The sequence below is a fragment of the Gekko japonicus genome, unplaced genomic scaffold (genome assembly GCF_001447785.1).
Source record: "Gekko japonicus isolate JY-2015 unplaced genomic scaffold, Gekko_japonicus_V1.1 scaffold1343, whole genome shotgun sequence".
Lineage (NCBI taxonomy): Eukaryota > Metazoa > Chordata > Lepidosauria > Squamata > Gekkonidae > Gekko > Gekko japonicus.
The window spans coordinates 300,426-318,014 of record NW_015177054.1 but is presented as its reverse complement, the minus strand read 5'-3'; the positions used below and the strand labels follow the sequence as shown (position 1 = coordinate 318,014).

The 17,589-nt window shown below is 49.6% G+C and overlaps 1 protein-coding gene across 1 annotated transcript in view; it reads right to left on the bottom strand.

The window, feature by feature from the left end:
- The window catches only part of CRAMP1 (cramped chromatin regulator homolog 1), a 48,124-nt gene that overhangs the window by 10,497 nt on the left and 20,038 nt on the right, over positions 1-17,589 (bottom strand). The window contains exons 8-16 of the mRNA XM_015428130.1: positions 16,551-16,632; positions 14,456-15,703; positions 9,196-9,404; positions 7,959-8,016; positions 6,827-6,901; positions 5,406-5,487; positions 3,172-3,276; positions 2,278-2,456; positions 5-85 (exon numbers count right to left, since the gene is read on the bottom strand). Coding sequence (XP_015283616.1) covers positions 5-85; positions 2,278-2,456; positions 3,172-3,276; positions 5,406-5,487; positions 6,827-6,901; positions 7,959-8,016; positions 9,196-9,404; positions 14,456-15,703; positions 16,551-16,632 — 2,119 coding nt within the window. The remainder of the gene's footprint in view (positions 1-4; positions 86-2,277; positions 2,457-3,171; positions 3,277-5,405; positions 5,488-6,826; positions 6,902-7,958; positions 8,017-9,195; positions 9,405-14,455; positions 15,704-16,550; positions 16,633-17,589) is intronic.

The window sequence follows — 17,589 nt, the reverse complement described above, 5'->3', positions numbered from 1 at the left end:
CTACCTGGAAGCCATCAGGGATTGCTTCTTGGTCAGGCTGTGATGAGAGACCAAGGAAAGGAACCCGGCATTCGGTGCCTGAACCCTGGAAGAAAAGCAAGCCAAGAATATTTTAGTCACACATTCCAAGTTGTAATTGGTCTGCCACCCTCTGACTGGAGTGGCCTACCTGGTTAGGGAAAGCTTGTGGATGACAAGTCAAGTCAAGTCAAGTCAGCCTTTATTGGCATAAAATATCAGTACCATTTATACATTTTAAAACCAGTTGAAAGCACACATATAAAAGGATGTCAGTCAACTCTGCTAAATATGGTGAGTTTTATTCCTATTTTAATTCTGTTTTATTTGCCATTTGTCCTGGTGACCTCCCCACCCACTGCTTTGCCCAAACTCTGAACAATTCCAAGTGCTGCAACACCTGCAAGAGGAGGAGGTTTGGGCTGATGGGATCAGACTGTAGGTTTGAGGAACAAGACTTGGGCCCCAACCAATGCCTCCCTCTAAGCTGTGGAGTCTCGTGAGCAAAAATTCTACTTTGTGAGCCGCTGGCATTAAAGCTGTGAGCGAGCGATTTGGATACTGCATAGAACAGTTGGCTTTGGAGCCATCCTTCCTGAGCTAAGACAAAAATGTGTGAGCTGGAGGCTAAAAGACTGTGAGCTGGCTCACACTGACTCAGCTTAGAGGGAACACTGGCCCCAACAGGGACCCTGATTTGTGACCCAGCTCCAAGCGGTGATTTAACACCAAGCAGCAATCGCTAGAGACGGAGATTGGCCCTGAGACGCGACAACGCGGTGACGTTGCATGGCCGGAGCCAATTGGACAGAGGCCAGTGCAGGAAAGTCGTCGCACAGTCGCAGACTACGGGAGCCTCCCCAGAAGGAGCTGCTGCGGAGCCCGCCGAGACAAGATTCCACCGTAAGGAAGCGGCAGAAGGAAACGCGCCGGCAGGGTGCCTGGTAGACACTCACCTCCCTATATATATACATTGTATGTGGCTCTAGTTAGGAATGTAAAATGCTTGTAAACCGCTCAGAGCCTCCGGGATTGAACGGTATAGAAATTGAAAGTATAAATAAATAAATAAATAAATAAGCCCCTGTTGCTTCTTCAACAGATGCCGCATTCACACTTTCTGGCCGTTCCTCTCAACCACAGATCTTAGGGCTTGTTTGGACACGTGCTCCAATAGCTGTACCTGAATAGCGGGTGGGGCAACGAAAGCATGTGTGTGTTTGTATGAGATCATCTCACACAGGGCCTTGGGATGAGAATGGCATCAGGCTGTTGGCGGGAAGAGAGTGGGGACAAAAACGAAGTGACCCGGGGTGGGGGGTGAATGCACAACGAACTTTTCAGGGTATGAGTTAGGAGGAGGGTAAGAAAAGAAAAAATGAGTGTGCCTGCTAGGAACAGCACCGCCGGAGGTTAAGTGGCTAATAATATTCAGGGGGCCACAGTAACCTCCCCTGGAATGGATAGGTTTGTGCAATACTGGAGAGAGGGTTTTCTAGTCACGCGGGATCCTTGGGCGTTCCCCCCCCCAACCAATGTACCTTTATCTGCCCCCCATCTTCACCTTCCCTTCCTTCTCTCCCCTGGGAGCCTCTCTGGGAAAACTTAGGTCCCTGTCACGCGGGCCGGAAAAAGCGGGGGGAGGGAAGCGTGGCTGTTTGCCCCGGAGCAAAATAACGCGCGGCTGCGCGATCAGACGTCTGGTTGAGGTCCCTCGAGGTCCCGTGGTTAGGGGGGAGGTGCCGATCACACCACAGGCAAAGAAGCGGAGGGGCGCAGCAAACGGGGTTGTGTTTTTTAAAAAAAACTGAAGTGTGCGCATGTTCCGTTGGGTGCTTGCGCGCATCCCATGGAGACTTGTGGGGGAAAAAACCTTTTTGCGAGGGGACATGGGTGGGCGCCGGATGCCACCGGAAACGCGATCAGACGCCCGCCCTTGCCCCGCGGTTTCTGGAAACTAGTACCTTGGAGTAACTAGTTTTTTACCCCGCATCTTCGGAGGGAAGCCTCGGGTGAGCCACGGGAGCTCTACGCTTCCCAGATGTGGCGGTGTGATCGCGCCCGGAAAATCCGTCTCTGTAGCGTGGCTAATGCTCCGTGTGACCGCAGCCTTTATTTGGTAAGGGGATAAAAAGTAGGCAACAGAGGAAATTGGGCCCCAAATTCGAATCTCACTGGGTGTTTGGCTGTCCATCTGGTGTATACTTTGTCGGCAGCGTTAAAAGCCATTCAGAAGAACTGAAGAGGAAAAGAACTGACCGTTACAGAAGCCAGGGCACCTCCATTCTGATGCACCACCGTTGAGTCCTGCCCCGTGACCACGGCAGTCATGGCATCCGGAGACAACGGGGAAACGCCTGATAAGCCTTCAGCATCCAGGACGGGCAAAGGGCTGCCTGGGATGATACCAGCGCTTTGAGCTGCCAGATCGATCGTACCTTTGAACAGAGGAGGAAAAGGGTTAGAGAGTCCTTAACATCAGCTGTTCCAACAGCAAAATGGTAGACATCCACCACGTCATAGACGCTTCCACATAGAAGCTGACATGCATGTCCCGTGATTCTCAGCATGGCCTTTTTGGGTGGTCAAAGAGGACGCCTTCTTCCTTTTCCGCCAACAACCTAGAGTTTGTATCCCTCATTTAGAGCAGGATACCCTGGAAGTGCAGCAAGACTGGAGAAGGCAGTCAGAAGTCCCTCTCTTTTTCACAGCAAGCGTATGACCTCCCACTCGCTGTCGGTGTATAATCTTCAGCATTAAGATCTTCATGATCTAACTGACAGCTGACAGAAACTGCAAACCAGATCTAGCCCGTTTGGACATGTCTGGGCAAAGACAGCGTCACAGTGAGTCAGCACTGTGCTGATTGGCTGACATAAGTATATATGTGGAAATGTATCTCTGTATAGTGTTCTTGTGTGTTATATGGATGCTGGCAAAGCACTTGTCCAAGAGCTGTATATACTGTAAATAAACTTCCTGTAAATAGTTACCACTGGACTGAACTGTGTGGTTTACTATTGGGAGTACCTGGTGAGTGGAAGACTGCTGGTGAGTGCTAAGTGTTCTAAGTTGCTGGTTCTCACTACCAAACGCACTGCGCGACACTCGCTACTCTCTCTCTGGTCCCGCCCTTTCCAAAGAGAAACCTACTAGACAGATGGTTAGTGGCTTGTGCCGGAAGAACCTTCGGAATGATAGGGCGAGACACAGCGGCTTTAGTGAGTGAAGAGTGGATTGGCCGGAAAGATCCTCTTCCTGTAAATAAAGGATTTAATGTTAGAAGCTGCTGAAAACAGAAACGCTTTGAAGAACCTCCAACAGATTAAACAGGTACAAACATAGACTGTGTGCCAAGATGAGATCTCATATACGATCCCTCCAAAAATGTCATTAGGAGTTTGGGATGCCTCAGCAAGGCAAGGGAAGCAAAGGATATGGAAAACCCAAGTTTAAAATCCTCTGCGTCTCTCATGCTGTGCAGTTTTGGGCACCCTCGTGCCGATTCTCAGCTTAGCCTAACGTCACAAGGGGGATGAGATAAAAAGCCAGGAACTACCCAGAGTTTTCAGCGGCTGAGCCAAGCAATAGCCTCCCAAAGGAGGTTAGGGTGTATATAGGGCTTTTTTTGTAGAAAAAGCCCAGCAGGAACTCATTAGCATAATAGGCCATACCCAACAGCAGGAACTAATTAGCATATTAAGCCACACCCCAGACAGCACAGCTCATTCACATATTAGGCCACACCCCCATATTACCAGAAGTGTGGTCATCCAGCCACACCCACCTTTTGCTTCTTATTCTCTTTACCTTGTTTGTTGTCATAACCCAGGGCCTTTTTTGTAGCAGGAACTCCTTTTTGGGCAGGAACACCCCTAATTGTAGCCAATCCTAATGAGTTTCTGCTGTTGGGTGTGGCCTATTATGCTAATGAGTTCCTGCTGGGCGTGGCCAACTTGGGAGCCAGCCGGAACTCCATTCCTGTGCGTTCCTGCCCAAAAATAGCCCTGGGTGTATGTGGCTTCTGCCTTCCTGGTTTCCCAGCAAGGCTGCAGAACAGTTATTCTGGGTGTTTTGGGGGCAGAATGGGAATACCCTCCTGGTGGGGTCATAAGGTTTTTAGACTAGTTTAAAGTGTTCTTATACCTGTAGGTTTAATGTTTGTTTTACCAAATTTTTATATTGTTGCTACCTCCCTTGGCTCGTAAAACATTTAGCAGAAAGGTGGGTACACAAAAACTTTCAACAAGTACATTATTTTGTCGTGGACATCCACAGGCTTATTCCCCAAGTAAATTTGCTTAGGATTTGACGCCTCCTTTAAGAGAAACAGTGGGATATGAAAGCAGAAAGGAACTATCATGTAACTTTTGGGAGGCCAACTCAGCAAGAACTGTAAAAGCATTCCCCAAATTTGAAGCACACTACAGCTGGTGAAGGCGTGGCTTTAGACGCAAACGGCTTAAGCTAAAGTAACATCAGTTCTAGTCAAAGGCAGGTATTGAGTTAAAAAAATACTTTCCTTTAAAAGCACTGTGGAGAAAAAGCTAAAATCCTGTGTGGAGTTTGATCAAATGCAGGGCTATTTTTGGGCAGGAACGCACAGGAACGGAGTTCCGGCTGGCTCCTAAGTTGGCCACACCCAACAGCAGGAACTCATTAGGATTGGCTACATTAGGCGTCTGTGGCCTAACATGCAAAGGAGTTCCTGCTCCAAAAAAAAGGCCCTGGGTTTTGACAACAAACAAGGTAAACAGAATAAGAAGCAAAAGGTGGGTGTGGCTGGATGACCACACTTCTGGTAACACAGGGTGTGGCCTAATATGCTAATGCGCTGTGCTGTCATGGGTGTGGCCTAATATGCTAATGAGTTCCTGCTGGGCTTTTTCTACAAAAAAAGCCCTGATCAAATGTACATATAAAGGATGTAAAGAATGGTTCTGCATAAAAAGATTAAAACATTGTTAAGTTATGAGGTAAAGATGAGGTGATTTTATGTCTGTGAGGGATGTATAGCTACAAAGCATTCAGACCTCTGGACACCCTGCCAAACAGGGAGGCTTGCTTACTGTTGCCAAAGGAGAGGGGTTTTCAGTGACTCTCTCGCACATTTGTAATGGGACAGAAGAATTAAAATGCATAATTTCTGTGTAGTCAAGCTTCTGTCTCAGGGCCTCATCTCCTGGTTCCCAGCTAAAGGCCAACATTTCAAATGGTTAAATCATCCACCACCATTTGAAATGTTGGCCTTCAGCTTGGAACCAGGAGATGAGGCCCTGAGACACTGGTTTGAAGAGCATCTTCCCACAAGTTTTTTTTTTTTTTTTTAAGCTCGCTCATGGCAGACTGAGCAGCCAGTATGCAGTATGTACCCAATGGAGTCTTACCTGTTATAGATGAGTTGGACAAGATGGAAAAGGAACAGACGTGCTGGGAGGGATTTCCAGATGGCCTGGGGAGCAGGGTTCTCTGGGAAACAAAGCAAACCAAAAGCACTTTGAAACCTTGCAAGTAACCCCCCCCCCAACCTGCTAACCATTTATGCTTTTCATCACACAATAACAAAAAGGGTAGGGGAAATACATGCCTTTGTAATACTATTTATCACCAGAGAGGCTGAGAACACCCCAGCTTTGACATACATGGATATTTCATAACCAGGTTTGACCCATCAGCCGTTGGGGAGTTTGTGGGAGTTTTCAGGTTAGAAAGACAACTGGGGGAAGGGGAGGGGGAGACACAACAGAGACCGGGTGCTGTGGGAATCAGGTTGTTGGGACTTAATGGACTGCTGGTTGCATCTAGCAATGCTCTCCTTAAGAGGAACATCTCTGGCTGGCCTGCATGAACCATCGTTCTAAGGCCCTGTTAAAAACTGTCCTAACAGATGTTAGGACAGTTTGGTGTAGTGGTTAAGTGCACGGACTCTAATCTGGGAGAACCGGGTTTGATTCCCCACTCCTCCACTTGCAGCTGGCTGGATGACCTTGGGTCAGTCACAAGCTCTGGCACAGCTGTCCTCGAAAAAGAGCAGTTTGTGTCAGAGTTCTCTCAGCCCCACCCACCTCACAGGGTGTCTGTTGGGGGAAGGGAAAGGAGTGTGTAAGTCGCTCTGAGACTCCAAGTGAAGGGCGGGGCATAAATCCAATCTCTTCTTCTTCTTCTTCCCTCTAAGCTGTAGACTCTTGTGAGCAAAAATTCTACTTTGTGAGCTACTGGCATTAAAGTTGTGAGCAAGAGATTTGGCTGCTGGATAAACTAGTTTGCTCTGGAGCCCTCCTTCCTGAGCCAAGCCAAAAATGTGTGAGCCGGAGGCTCAAAAACTGTGAGCTAGCTCACACTAGCTCACACTAACTCAGCTTAGAGGGTTCTTTGGTCCTAACACTGGAGCAGCTGGTACCAGCCCAGCACCACATAAACATTTCCACATGAGAACATAATTGTGGTCACATAAACTGGGTTCCTAAGCATTGTTTCTACTTGTGTTCTGCTCTGCCTGTTGCAGTCAGTCCTCCACTGAGGGCCACAGTTCTTTGCGCTATGTACTTCCCAGCTCTTTGAAAGACACTGGTCTTGCGTGGCCAGAAGTACTGGGTGCTGGAGAAAGGCACTCCGCAGTAGAGGACAGTGTGCCTCTGCAGCACAAAAGGGAACTGTACGAAGGGAAACAAGGCCATAGATCCAGGCCACAACAGGAACCAGTTTGCAACTGTCCACTTAGATGGAAGAGAGGAGCCACACAAAGATTCCATCCAGAAATCCCATTCAGTACCCAGAACACATCTTCCACGTAGTCATTCTCTCTGACCTGTACTACGAGTGGTTTTCTCAGGTGCCTGTTGCGCAATTTCTTTGGCTTTGGCAAGAAGAAATCAGACTGCATCTGAAAATAAACCAACAAAAGTACCTTTTGAAAAAGCACCAATGCCTTCTTGCTGACTCCCTAAGGACAGACACAAAGGAATCACTTTTTTTTACTCAATAACTAAATCAGCTTGTATCACTAGTTTAGTAGGCTTTAAAAGGGGATAAGACAAACTTTATGGAAGAGAGGTCCATCAGTGGTTGTTAGCCTTTACAACTAAATTCTCTTTTTAAAAAAACTACTCATTTCAAAAGATAAAATTTATGCCATGCATGGCTGTTCTCCACCCCTACAGCGTTCCACAAAAATTCCTTCATATGGGGAGAAAAAGGAAGCATTTTATCTCTCCAGACCTTCACAGCTCTCGCTTTTGGGCATCACTCTTCAATCTCACGTCAGATTTTGGAAGTCGCAGCACTTCCAAAATCGGAACACTAGAAAATAGCAGTGCTATGTGGAATGGTCAGGGGCCTGCCTACTTGAGGGACAGCCTTTCCCCGTATGTGCCCCAGAGAGCATTGAGGCCAGGGACACAGAATTGCCTGACTCTCCCTGGCCCGAGAGACGCCAGGTTGGCCATTACTAGAGCCAGGGCCTTTTCAGTGGCGGCTCCACACTGGTGGAATGAGCTCCTGGACAACATCAGGGCCCTGCGGGACCTTTTACAGTTCTGCAGGGCCTGTAAAACGGAGCTCTTCCGCCAGGCCTTCGATCAGGAGCCGCCACTGACGAACGAGCCACCGGAACATACTACAGCTCGCACGATACACTACTGGATATTGCCTTCCATTATGCGATTGTATACCGAATTCCGCCATCATTTGGACAACTTTTATTAGCACTTTATGATGTTATACAGGTTATTTACGTGTAATTTATTGTATTTTCTGTTTTATTGTATTTACGCATTTTCATCTTAGCTCAGGGAGGATGGCTCCAGAGCAGACTAATTTATGCAGGAGCCAAATCACTTGCTCACAACTTGAATGCCAGTAGCTCACAAAGTAGAATTGTTGCTCACAAGACTCCACAGCTTAGAGGGAACATTGGAGAGCACCTGTAGACATTTCCTCACCCCCAGAATCCTCAGCAACATGCAGTGATTCTGTGGCAGACGAGCAGGGACTCCGCACCTCAATTTCAAACAGGCGTCCTGAAAGCTACCGCTCTCAGCTACCCACCCCACCCATTTCCGTAACCACGTCATGTTGCAGAACCTGGAGAGGGATTTAATGCTGGCAGAACAAATACAACAGACCACGGATGCGCCGAGGGAACTCCGCATGGCTGCTACTCCCTCTTGTGCTTCTTCCCTGTGTCTCGCTCACCTGAGGGGCTGGAAGTGGTGCCGGGAGAGAAGGTCTTGTTGCGAAGGGCGGGCTGATTGCGTGCACAGCCCGGACTCCTGGTGCTAATGGCAATCACCTTCCCGGGAGGGGTCAGAGTGTGCTCCTCTTGGGCGGGCTTGATAGGGGACGTTGCAACAGTGCTAGTTTCTGGAGCCTGAAAAAGAACAGGAGTCTCTGAATCCCAATGGCTGCGCTTCAGAAAGAGCACACGCAAGTGGAAGAATAAAGTTCTCCGCACTCCCCCCTGAGCTTCCAACAGAACAAGGTTGGCAATGAGAACAAATGCAACAGCACAGGCTGATGAGAGCATACTGCTTTTGCCTCATCGTGTCTGTGCGATCACAAGCTGGTCTTTGACCACGAAGCACATGTGCTACCATGACAATGCAGAGGGTACTCAAAACACCAAGAGAGAAAAGCAAGCTGTATAGATCTTCCTCCCACATGCAGTGGCATGGAAAGTTTAAGCATGTTTCTAGGGTGCACTGGCGTGTCACATCGGGTGAGAGCACCAGTGTTACCTCTAAGCTGAGTTAGTGTGAGCTAGCTCACAGTTTTTTAGCCTCCAGCGCACGCATTTTCATCTTAGCTCAGGGAGGATGGCTCCAGAGCAGACTAATTTATGCAGGAGCCAAATCACTTGCTCACAACTTGAATGCCAGTAGCTCACAAAGTAGAATTGTTGCTCACAAGACTCCACAGCTTAGAGGGAACATTGGAGAGCACCTGTAGACATTTCCTCACCCCCAGAATCCTCAGCAACATGCAGTGATTCTGTGGCAGACGAGCAGGGACTCCGCACCTCAATTTCAAACAGGCGTCCTGAAAGCTACCGCTCTCAGCTACCCACCCCACCCATTTCCGTAACCACGTCATGTTGCAGAACCTGGAGAGGGATTTAATGCTGGCAGAACAAATACAACAGACCACGGATGCGCCGAGGGAACTCCGCATGGCTGCTACTCCCTCTTGTGCTTCTTCCCTGTGTCTCGCTCACCTGAGGGGCTGGAAGTGGTGCCGGGAGAGAAGGTCTTGTTGCGAAGGGCGGGCTGATTGCGTGCACAGCCCGGACTCCTGGTGCTAATGGCAATCACCTTCCCGGGAGGGGTCAGAGTGTGCTCCTCTTGGGCGGGCTTGATAGGGGACGTTGCAACAGTGCTAGTTTCTGGAGCCTGAAAAAGAACAGGAGTCTCTGAATCCCAATGGCTGCGCTTCAGAAAGAGCACACGCAAGTGGAAGAATAAAGTTCTCCGCACTCCCCCCTGAGCTACACTCCCCCTGAGCTTCCAACAAAACAAGGCTGGCAATGAGAACAAACGCAACAGCACAGGCTGAGAGCATACTGCTTTTGCCTCATCGTGGGGCAACCCTCCCCCCCAAAACTGCTGAAGGATGACTGAGCATACTCACTACACTCTACATGACACAGATGTTGAAAGAAATTAAACAGAAAGGAGAGGGGAAATTGGCTTGCTCAAACCCTTAAAAAATTACAGAATCCTAGAGAGGCACATTTGGGTCACTGGGAAATTTCCAATTTGTTTATGGCACGCAAAACTATTTCCCGCTCCCACCTTTTTAAAAACACTGTTCTCAAATGTTTGGGTTATTTCTGGCTGATAATACAATTCAGTACTACAACAATTAGAAAAATAGGTACCTCATCGTTTCTGTACCATTTTCTAGTGCACCAACACCCCAGAACCACTACAGCTTTAATACACACACACACACACACACGGGTTATTTCGTAGAAAAAGAAGTGCAGGAGCTCATTAGCATAAATCGTTAGCATAACTCGTTTGCATATGCCACACCCCCTGACATCACCGGAAGTGTGTCAGAAGGCAACACCCACCGCTCAGGCTCTACTGGACTGTTTTGGATTCCTAGCTTTTTTGGGGGGGGGAGATACGTGCAGATCAGTCCTCACAGAGGAGGGAGAGCTTGTACCTGAATAAAACTTGGTCTTAAAGGTGCCACTGGACTGTTTCGGACCAGGGGCTGGGGGGAGCTCTGCAATTTACCTGGCTGCTTCTTGCTCTGACTGAGGGCTGCTGGGAGCAGGGGGCAGGGCTTTTTTTGTAGAAAAAGCCCAGCAGGAACTCATTAGCGTAATAGGCCATACCCAACAGCAGGAACTCATTAGCATATTAGGCCACACCCCTGACAGCACAGCTCATTCACATATTAGGCCGCACCCCCATGTTACCAGAAGTGTGGTCATCCAGCCACACCCACCTTTTGCTTCTTATTCTCTTTACCTTGTTTGTTGTCAAAACCCAGGGCTTTTTTTTTTTGAGCAGGAACTCCTTTGCATGTTAGGCCACACAAAGCCCTAATGTAACCAATCCTAATGAGTTTCTGCTGTTGGGTGTGGCCTATTATGCTAATGAGTTCCTGCTGGGCGTGGCCAACTTGGGAGCCAGCCGGAACTCCGTTCCTGTGCGTTCCTGCCCAAAAATAGCCCTGTACATAGGTATGGCCAGTTATCAGTGGGTGGGAGACAGCAACCGGGGGTGGGGGTGGACGCCCGCTGCCTCAGCCAAAAGCCTGGCGGAAGAGCTCCGTCTTGCAGGCCCTGCAGAACTGAATAAGATCCCGCAGGGCCCTGATCTAAGTAGGGAGCATGTCCCACCAGCTGGGGGCCAGGGCAGAAAAAGCCCTGGCCCTGGTCGAGGCTAGGCGGACGTCCCTTGGGCCAGGGATCACCAAGAGGTGTTGACTCTCGGAGCCTCCAGGCAACCAAGTCGTCGCCCCCACCCCACCCCAGCACATACACACGGCTTTTAAAAAGATCAAAAATAAAACAAAACCCATTGGTCTTGCTCAGTAAAAAACCAAGTCGGCTTTCAGCATACGGGCCTTTCCCAACAGTAGCCCTCTGCTTAGTTTTAGAGAGGGACCGCAGCCATTTCCCCCGCTGAAGGCTGATCACAATAAAGGATGAGCGTTCCCATTTGTTTACTCTTTTCCTGCCTTCAGGGGCATTGTAATTAGCCCTGTGCGCGATTACTCGGAAGCCAGTCCCATGGCATTAAGTGGGACTACGCCATTTACTGGGCAAGGGAGGAGAGACGTGCGCTCCTCAGCTGCAAACCCCTGCTCAGTGTCTTCGCGGGCCAGAAAAGGGATTTTGTATCATGGCAGAGAGACTGTCAAAACTTCCAACAAATTACTAGTTGCTTTTTTAGAACGGGAACATTTTTCTCCTCTCTGTTCATTCTCTTTCCTATATTTTATCACGAACGTAACATCAGATTAAAAGCAGGGTCTATGAATTATTCCACAAATGCCAAAGCGAGAGGAAAGCTACCACACCTTGTACTCTTATCTCTGTGTGGATGATGGTGCCTCTCATGTTCGAATCAATTCATCACGGACAGGCCTCTGTAGCACATGTCCATGTAACCCCCCCCCCACCCCCCGACCACTTAAAATACACTCCACATAGGGCTGTCCTTGAAGACAGTTGCGAAACTACAACTGGTCCAGGTTTGTCCCCTCTGCTATTCTTGAGGGGAGATAGAAGAAAATCCCTTATTCAGTCAGGTTTTGTGGATGTAATAGAAGAGAAATGGAAACTGTTGAGCACGTACTCTTACACTGTAAATTGTTAAATGACATTCGAGTGGAATTTATAGAAGCCCCCCCTTAGGTTGGTAGCAGGCCAACTGGATAGAATCGAGGTGCATTATCTCCTTGCTTCACGAGATCCGGAGATCATTGAACTGACCACCAAGTTTCTTCATGGTTTTATGTTGAGTCTTAATTTATAATTTTAAAAAACTCAATTTTAAGTTTAGAATTCAGATTTATTTTACGATTCAGGCATTTTTATATCTATCTTGTGATAACTTGACTTATGTCATAGGCCTGATATATCCTTGGAATGGTTTTACCACGATTATCTATTTTATAATTTCTATTGGAATAGTGGGAATTGCTTCTAATATTGTATGCCAATAAAGGTATTTGATTTGGTCCAGGTTTGACAATTAGACTGCTTTAGATGTAGGGGTTAGACACCAGTGTCTAACACCAGTCTTGTGCATACTCCACTTGTCCCTATGCTCCTGGGCTAAGTGTGGGTGCTGGCTTTTAATGCCACTCACAGGATGTGATCACATGAGCAGTTTGGCCCAACACAGCCACCCTCCCCTCTGGACCAAATGGGCGCGCATCTGGCTCCCGTGCCCCGGTCATCCCCACCTCATGGTAACTTAACCCCCCCGTGGGAAAGTGTTAGCTGACAAACAGAAGGTCCACGCGTAAGCTCAAAAGCGGAGAGAGATCTACACAGCTTCAAAGAAAAGCCTGCAATGGGCCATTCCGGCCAGACGGTGGCAGTGGTGCGCTGATGCTGACGACATCAAGCCGGGACACCAAGCCGGGACACATCTGATGCTTACAGCTGACCAAACTCCCTGTCGACTGCGACGTGTGTGTGATTAAAAATGATATATGTTGTCCTCCCTTACTCCCATCATTGTTAGTCCCATGTCTACACATGAGTAACTGTAAATCGCCCAGAGCCGGCAGCTTTGCAAGGATTGAGCAATCAATAAATTGAAAGATTATTATTATTATTATGGTACAATGACTCCCACACGGATTAAATGCCCACCGGCAAATTCTGGTGGCTACCTCAGCAAGGCGCTTCCATGGTGGATGTCCAGGTATCTGATCACTTGGGCCCACTGTGGGAACGCATGAGCGGTGTGATCATTCCACTCCGTTTCCAGTGCATCCTTCCCCCCCACCAACCCCACTTCAACGTGCGTGTCAGTGCCCCCATAGAACGCGGCCAGGAGCGTATGTGCGCTTCTCTGCCTCTGCGCACACACAGCACAACTTAGGGGGGAAAGCCAACCAACCCAGCTGCGGGTCTGTGGCTGCAGCACATTAGCAATATGAACAACCAACCATGGGCATGCAGCGCTATGATGCTGGCTTAGGGGGCATTGTGTGATCGACGCAAAGTGTCCCAAACTGAAGTGGCTTATTTAGGACCGATATGCTGCCGCGGCAAACTACTCATGTGACAGTCTTGGCCTGACAGATCTGAGGAAGCACTTCTCAATGAGCAAGAACAATGCATAGCAGATCAGCTTCCGACAATTGGTTAATGCTTCCACCATATATTAAGCCAGAAGCAATAAAATAACATGGAGTTTCAGGAGTAGCCTGTATATTATATTATGGCACCAACCTGACAGTCACAGTAACAAGGTGGTTAGAGTGTCATTCTAGGATCTTGGAGGCCCGGGTTCAGCCCGGGGCCAGTCACACACTCTCTGCATCGCCTACCTGGCCCCACTGTCTTCTTGGTGCTTGGGGGGGGGGTCAACAGTGGGAGGGCTTCTAATGTCCTGGCCCCACTGGTGGATCTCCTGATGGCACCTGGTATTTCTGGCCACTGTGTGACACAGAGTGTTGGACTGGAGGGGCCTTTGGCCTGATCCAACGTTGGCGTCTTTTATGTTATGTTACCTCACAGGGTTATGTCGAGGATAAAAACGAGGAGAGAAGAACAACGCACGCTGCTTTTGGCCCTCATTGTGGAGAAAGAGGAGGTAAATGAAACGTCTAACCATAATTCTCAGGATCTAGGACTATAGCGCTTACTCCTCTTCAGGGCTTTTTGGGTAGGAAAAAGTCCAGCAGGAACTCATTAGCATAATAGGCCACACCCAGAAGCAGAAACTCATTAGCATATTAGGCCACACCCCTGACTGCACCACTTATTCGCATATTAAGCCGCATTCCCATGTTACCAGAAGTGTGGTCATCCAGCCACACCCACTTTTTGCTTCTTATTCTGTTTACCTTGTTTGTTGTCAAAACCCAGGGCCTTTTTTTGTAGTAGGAACTCCTTTGCATGTTAGGCCACACACCTCTAATTGTAGCCAATCCTGATGAGTTTCTGCTGTTGGGTGTGGCCTATTATGCTAATGAGTTCCTGCTGGGCATGGCCAACTCGGGAGCCAGCTGGAACGCCGTTCCTGTGCGTTCCTGCCCAAAAATAGCCCTGTTCCTCTTTCTTACTTACTTACTTAAAAACACACTGTTTATTCAGGCCTTTTGCAATTATATTTTATGAATTTTGCTGCATGTTACTGCCTGCCATTGCTGCAAACGTAATCTCACTCCCCCTGCCCACCACCTCACTAAGAATTTTTGTTGCAAAGTGGGTCAGAAGACCCGGCACATAGATCCTTACCGGCTTGGGGTTCACTTCGGTGGAGATGAGTCGTAAGAGGCAGTTGAGGAGTTTCTGTTTGTGAAAGGGGGCTGAGGGAGGAACGGATTTCGTTTTGGCGGCCTGCTCCCCGGATTCCGGGGTTTCCGGCCCCGAGACGGACAGCCAGTCGTATTCTAGCTGCAGCTTGTTCGGTTTGCCCATCATGAGGTAGACTTCAGCCAAGGTAAGGCTCTCGGAGGTCTGCAGGCTCCATCCCTCCTCCCTGACCTGTTGCGCGAGGCGGCTCGGGTCGTCCTTGAGAGACTTGGCAACGGATTGTCCCTGAGGTGGGGGCGGCGGCAGTGAGGTGCTGAGCTTCTCCTGAGAGTCTTCCATTACTGCATCCGACGGCTCCTTACCGCACGCTTCTGCCTGTGGTCCGCAGCAGGGGAGGGCCTGAGTTTCGGATCGGGATGGGCCACAAGTGGGTGATGCCACTCGGTCACCCGCCAGCCGCGCCACGTCGAGATCGCCGGCCTCTGCGCTCCCGGAAGGGAGGCTCCCCGGCGTGGCCGAGTCTTTCCCGTTCAGTCTGTCTGTGCAAAGACACTTGTCCGGGACAATAAGGGCCTGGCAAGACTTCATGTACCGAGGGAAAGGGTCCAGCAAAGACAATTCCTCCAAATCGGGAATAGGGCCGCAACGACAGCTGGTGACGCTCGACAGTAACGTGGTGGTCACTTCGGTGACCGGTGCCTCCCTACCCTCAGCACGGTGAGTGGTGGGAACTGGCCTCTCAAGACACCCGCCCGGATCCTGAACTCCAGAAGGTGGCTTATCGAGACAGTTGGAGACACTGAGACTCGGAGAGACGCCTTCCACAACTCCCGTCTCCGGAGAGCCATCCTCGGCATTGCTTACAGCTGCGTCCAATGTGGACTGAGTGTTTTTGCTTGCTTCTGTAGTGCTCTCTGCCCTGGCCCCAGCCCCAGCCCCCCGCGGGTATTTGACCTGCCCCCTGGCCGTCCCCTGGCCACTCTGTATGCCTAGAATCTGGGCGGGAGGCAACAAGTGAGAGTCCTTCGTGTTCTGCTTGCACCTGCCCGACTCCTGCCAGTGCACGGTGCAGAATGCTTTGGAGTGGACGACTCTGGCAACCCCGGGGAGCGGGGTCAAGGTACAGTTCTCTCCTGGGAACAGATGGAGCGTCGTTTTCTCTTCTGAACAGCTGCCACTCGTTTCGGGATCTCTGGAATCTTGCAGCTGCCTTTCTGCTAGTGTTTTACGCTGAGTACAGGGCGTTAAGGAAGACTGCCGTGCGAAAACAAGGCGGGAAGCCTCCCCCACAATCCCTTCAGAACATGGGCGTTCTTCCCAAAGGGAACCCATGAAGCTGTCTTATGCTGAGTCGGACCGCTGGCCCATCGCGGCCTGTGCTGTGACTGGCAGCAGTGCTCCAGGGCCTCCAGCAGAGATCTTCCGCGCCACATCTGCTACCTGATTCTTAACTGGAGATGCCAGGGACTGACCTGGAACCTCCTCTGTGCAAAATGGACACTCTGCCACTGAGCCATGGCCCCTCCCCACATGGAGCTACCTTATACTGATCTGTCAAGATCCCGGTCGTCTGGCTGGCAATGGCTCTTGCATGGAGATCTTTCTTTACCACCTACTACATGATCCTTTAAACGAGGGGTCGTAATCTGGGACCTTCTGTATGCAAAGCTCCACCACCAGTGTTCCCTCTAAGATGAGTTAGTGTGAGCTAGCTCAGTCTTTTAGCCGCCGGCTCACACATTTTTGTCTTGGCTCAGGAAGGAGGGCTCCAGAGCAAACTGATTTATGCAGCCGCCAAATTGCTCGCTCACAACTTTAATGCCAGTAACTTGCAAAGCAGGATTTTTGCTCACAAGACTCCACAGCTTAGAGGGAACATTCTCCACCACTGAGCCTGGACCTCTCTTGGTTGACATGCTACTACCTTTTTTGTGTGTCTGTTTAAAAAAAGATAAGGTCACAATGAATGCTAATAATCTCCTGACAGAATGCTGGCATGGCTTCAAGAGCTTTCTCACCAAACGACATAAAGAATTTCCACCCAGGCCACCTCTCTTCCGAACCAGACAAAGGATACAATGCGCACTTCGTGGAGAGCCCACTTCTGCTTCAGGAACTCGATGAGGCTGGAGACTTTGCGATGCAGCTCCACGATCATTCTGGCAAGCCAAACAAGACAGATACAGGGAAGAGGTCAGCTAGTGACGTGCCAGTCACAGTGGGGGGAAAGAAGGCACAGGCGTATGCTAACTGAAAGCAAGGCCCATCTCTCTCTCTCTCTCACACACACACACCCTGACGTGGATTTGCTATTCTCCAATTTCTCCCTGCAACCCTTCCTGAAAAGAGCCTGGTTTCATCACACTGATTTATGCCTCAGTAACTTCCAATATAGGAGCTGCGGTGGCTCAAGTGGTTAAGACGCTGAACTGCAGGCTGTGGAAGGTCAGTAGTTCAGCAGTTCGAGACCCAGGGGTGCCGCATGATGGAGTGAGCTCCCATCTCTGGTTCCAGCTCCTGCCAACCTAGCAGTTCGAAAGCAAGGAATTACAAGTAGATGAATAAGTACTAGGGATGTGCATTTCGGGATCCCGAACCGAAAAAAAAGCCGAAAATAACGTTTTTCGGCTTTTTTCGGCTTTTGCAATCCCGAAATGGCTTCCTATGCATTTTCCCGAATCCCGAAAAAAAATCCCGAAAAAATTCGGGTCCATTATAACCAATGGGGCCATTGAAGTCAATGGCAAAAAACCTCTTGAAACTTTGCGGGGGGCTGGGGGGGAGGGGGTAGAGCCTCCAAATTTGGACCGTGGCTGCTCAAACCTCTCCCCGAAAGACCCCCAAAGTTTCAAGAAGATTGGTCCAGGGGGTCCGATTCCAGGGGCATCCAAAGAGGGTGCCCCCAGTCCCCCCAGATCAGCTTGCTGTATTCCCGGTTTGCCGCCGAAATTCGGCGGCAATGCATTTCAATGGGATTTTAACCTTCTGCTTTCCTTTTTGCAGACCCCTAGGGGGGGTCCGATTCCAGGGGCATCCAAAGAGGGTGCCCCCAGTCCCCCCAGATCAGCTTGCTGTATTCCCGGTTTGCCGCCGAAATTCGGCGGCAATGCATTTCA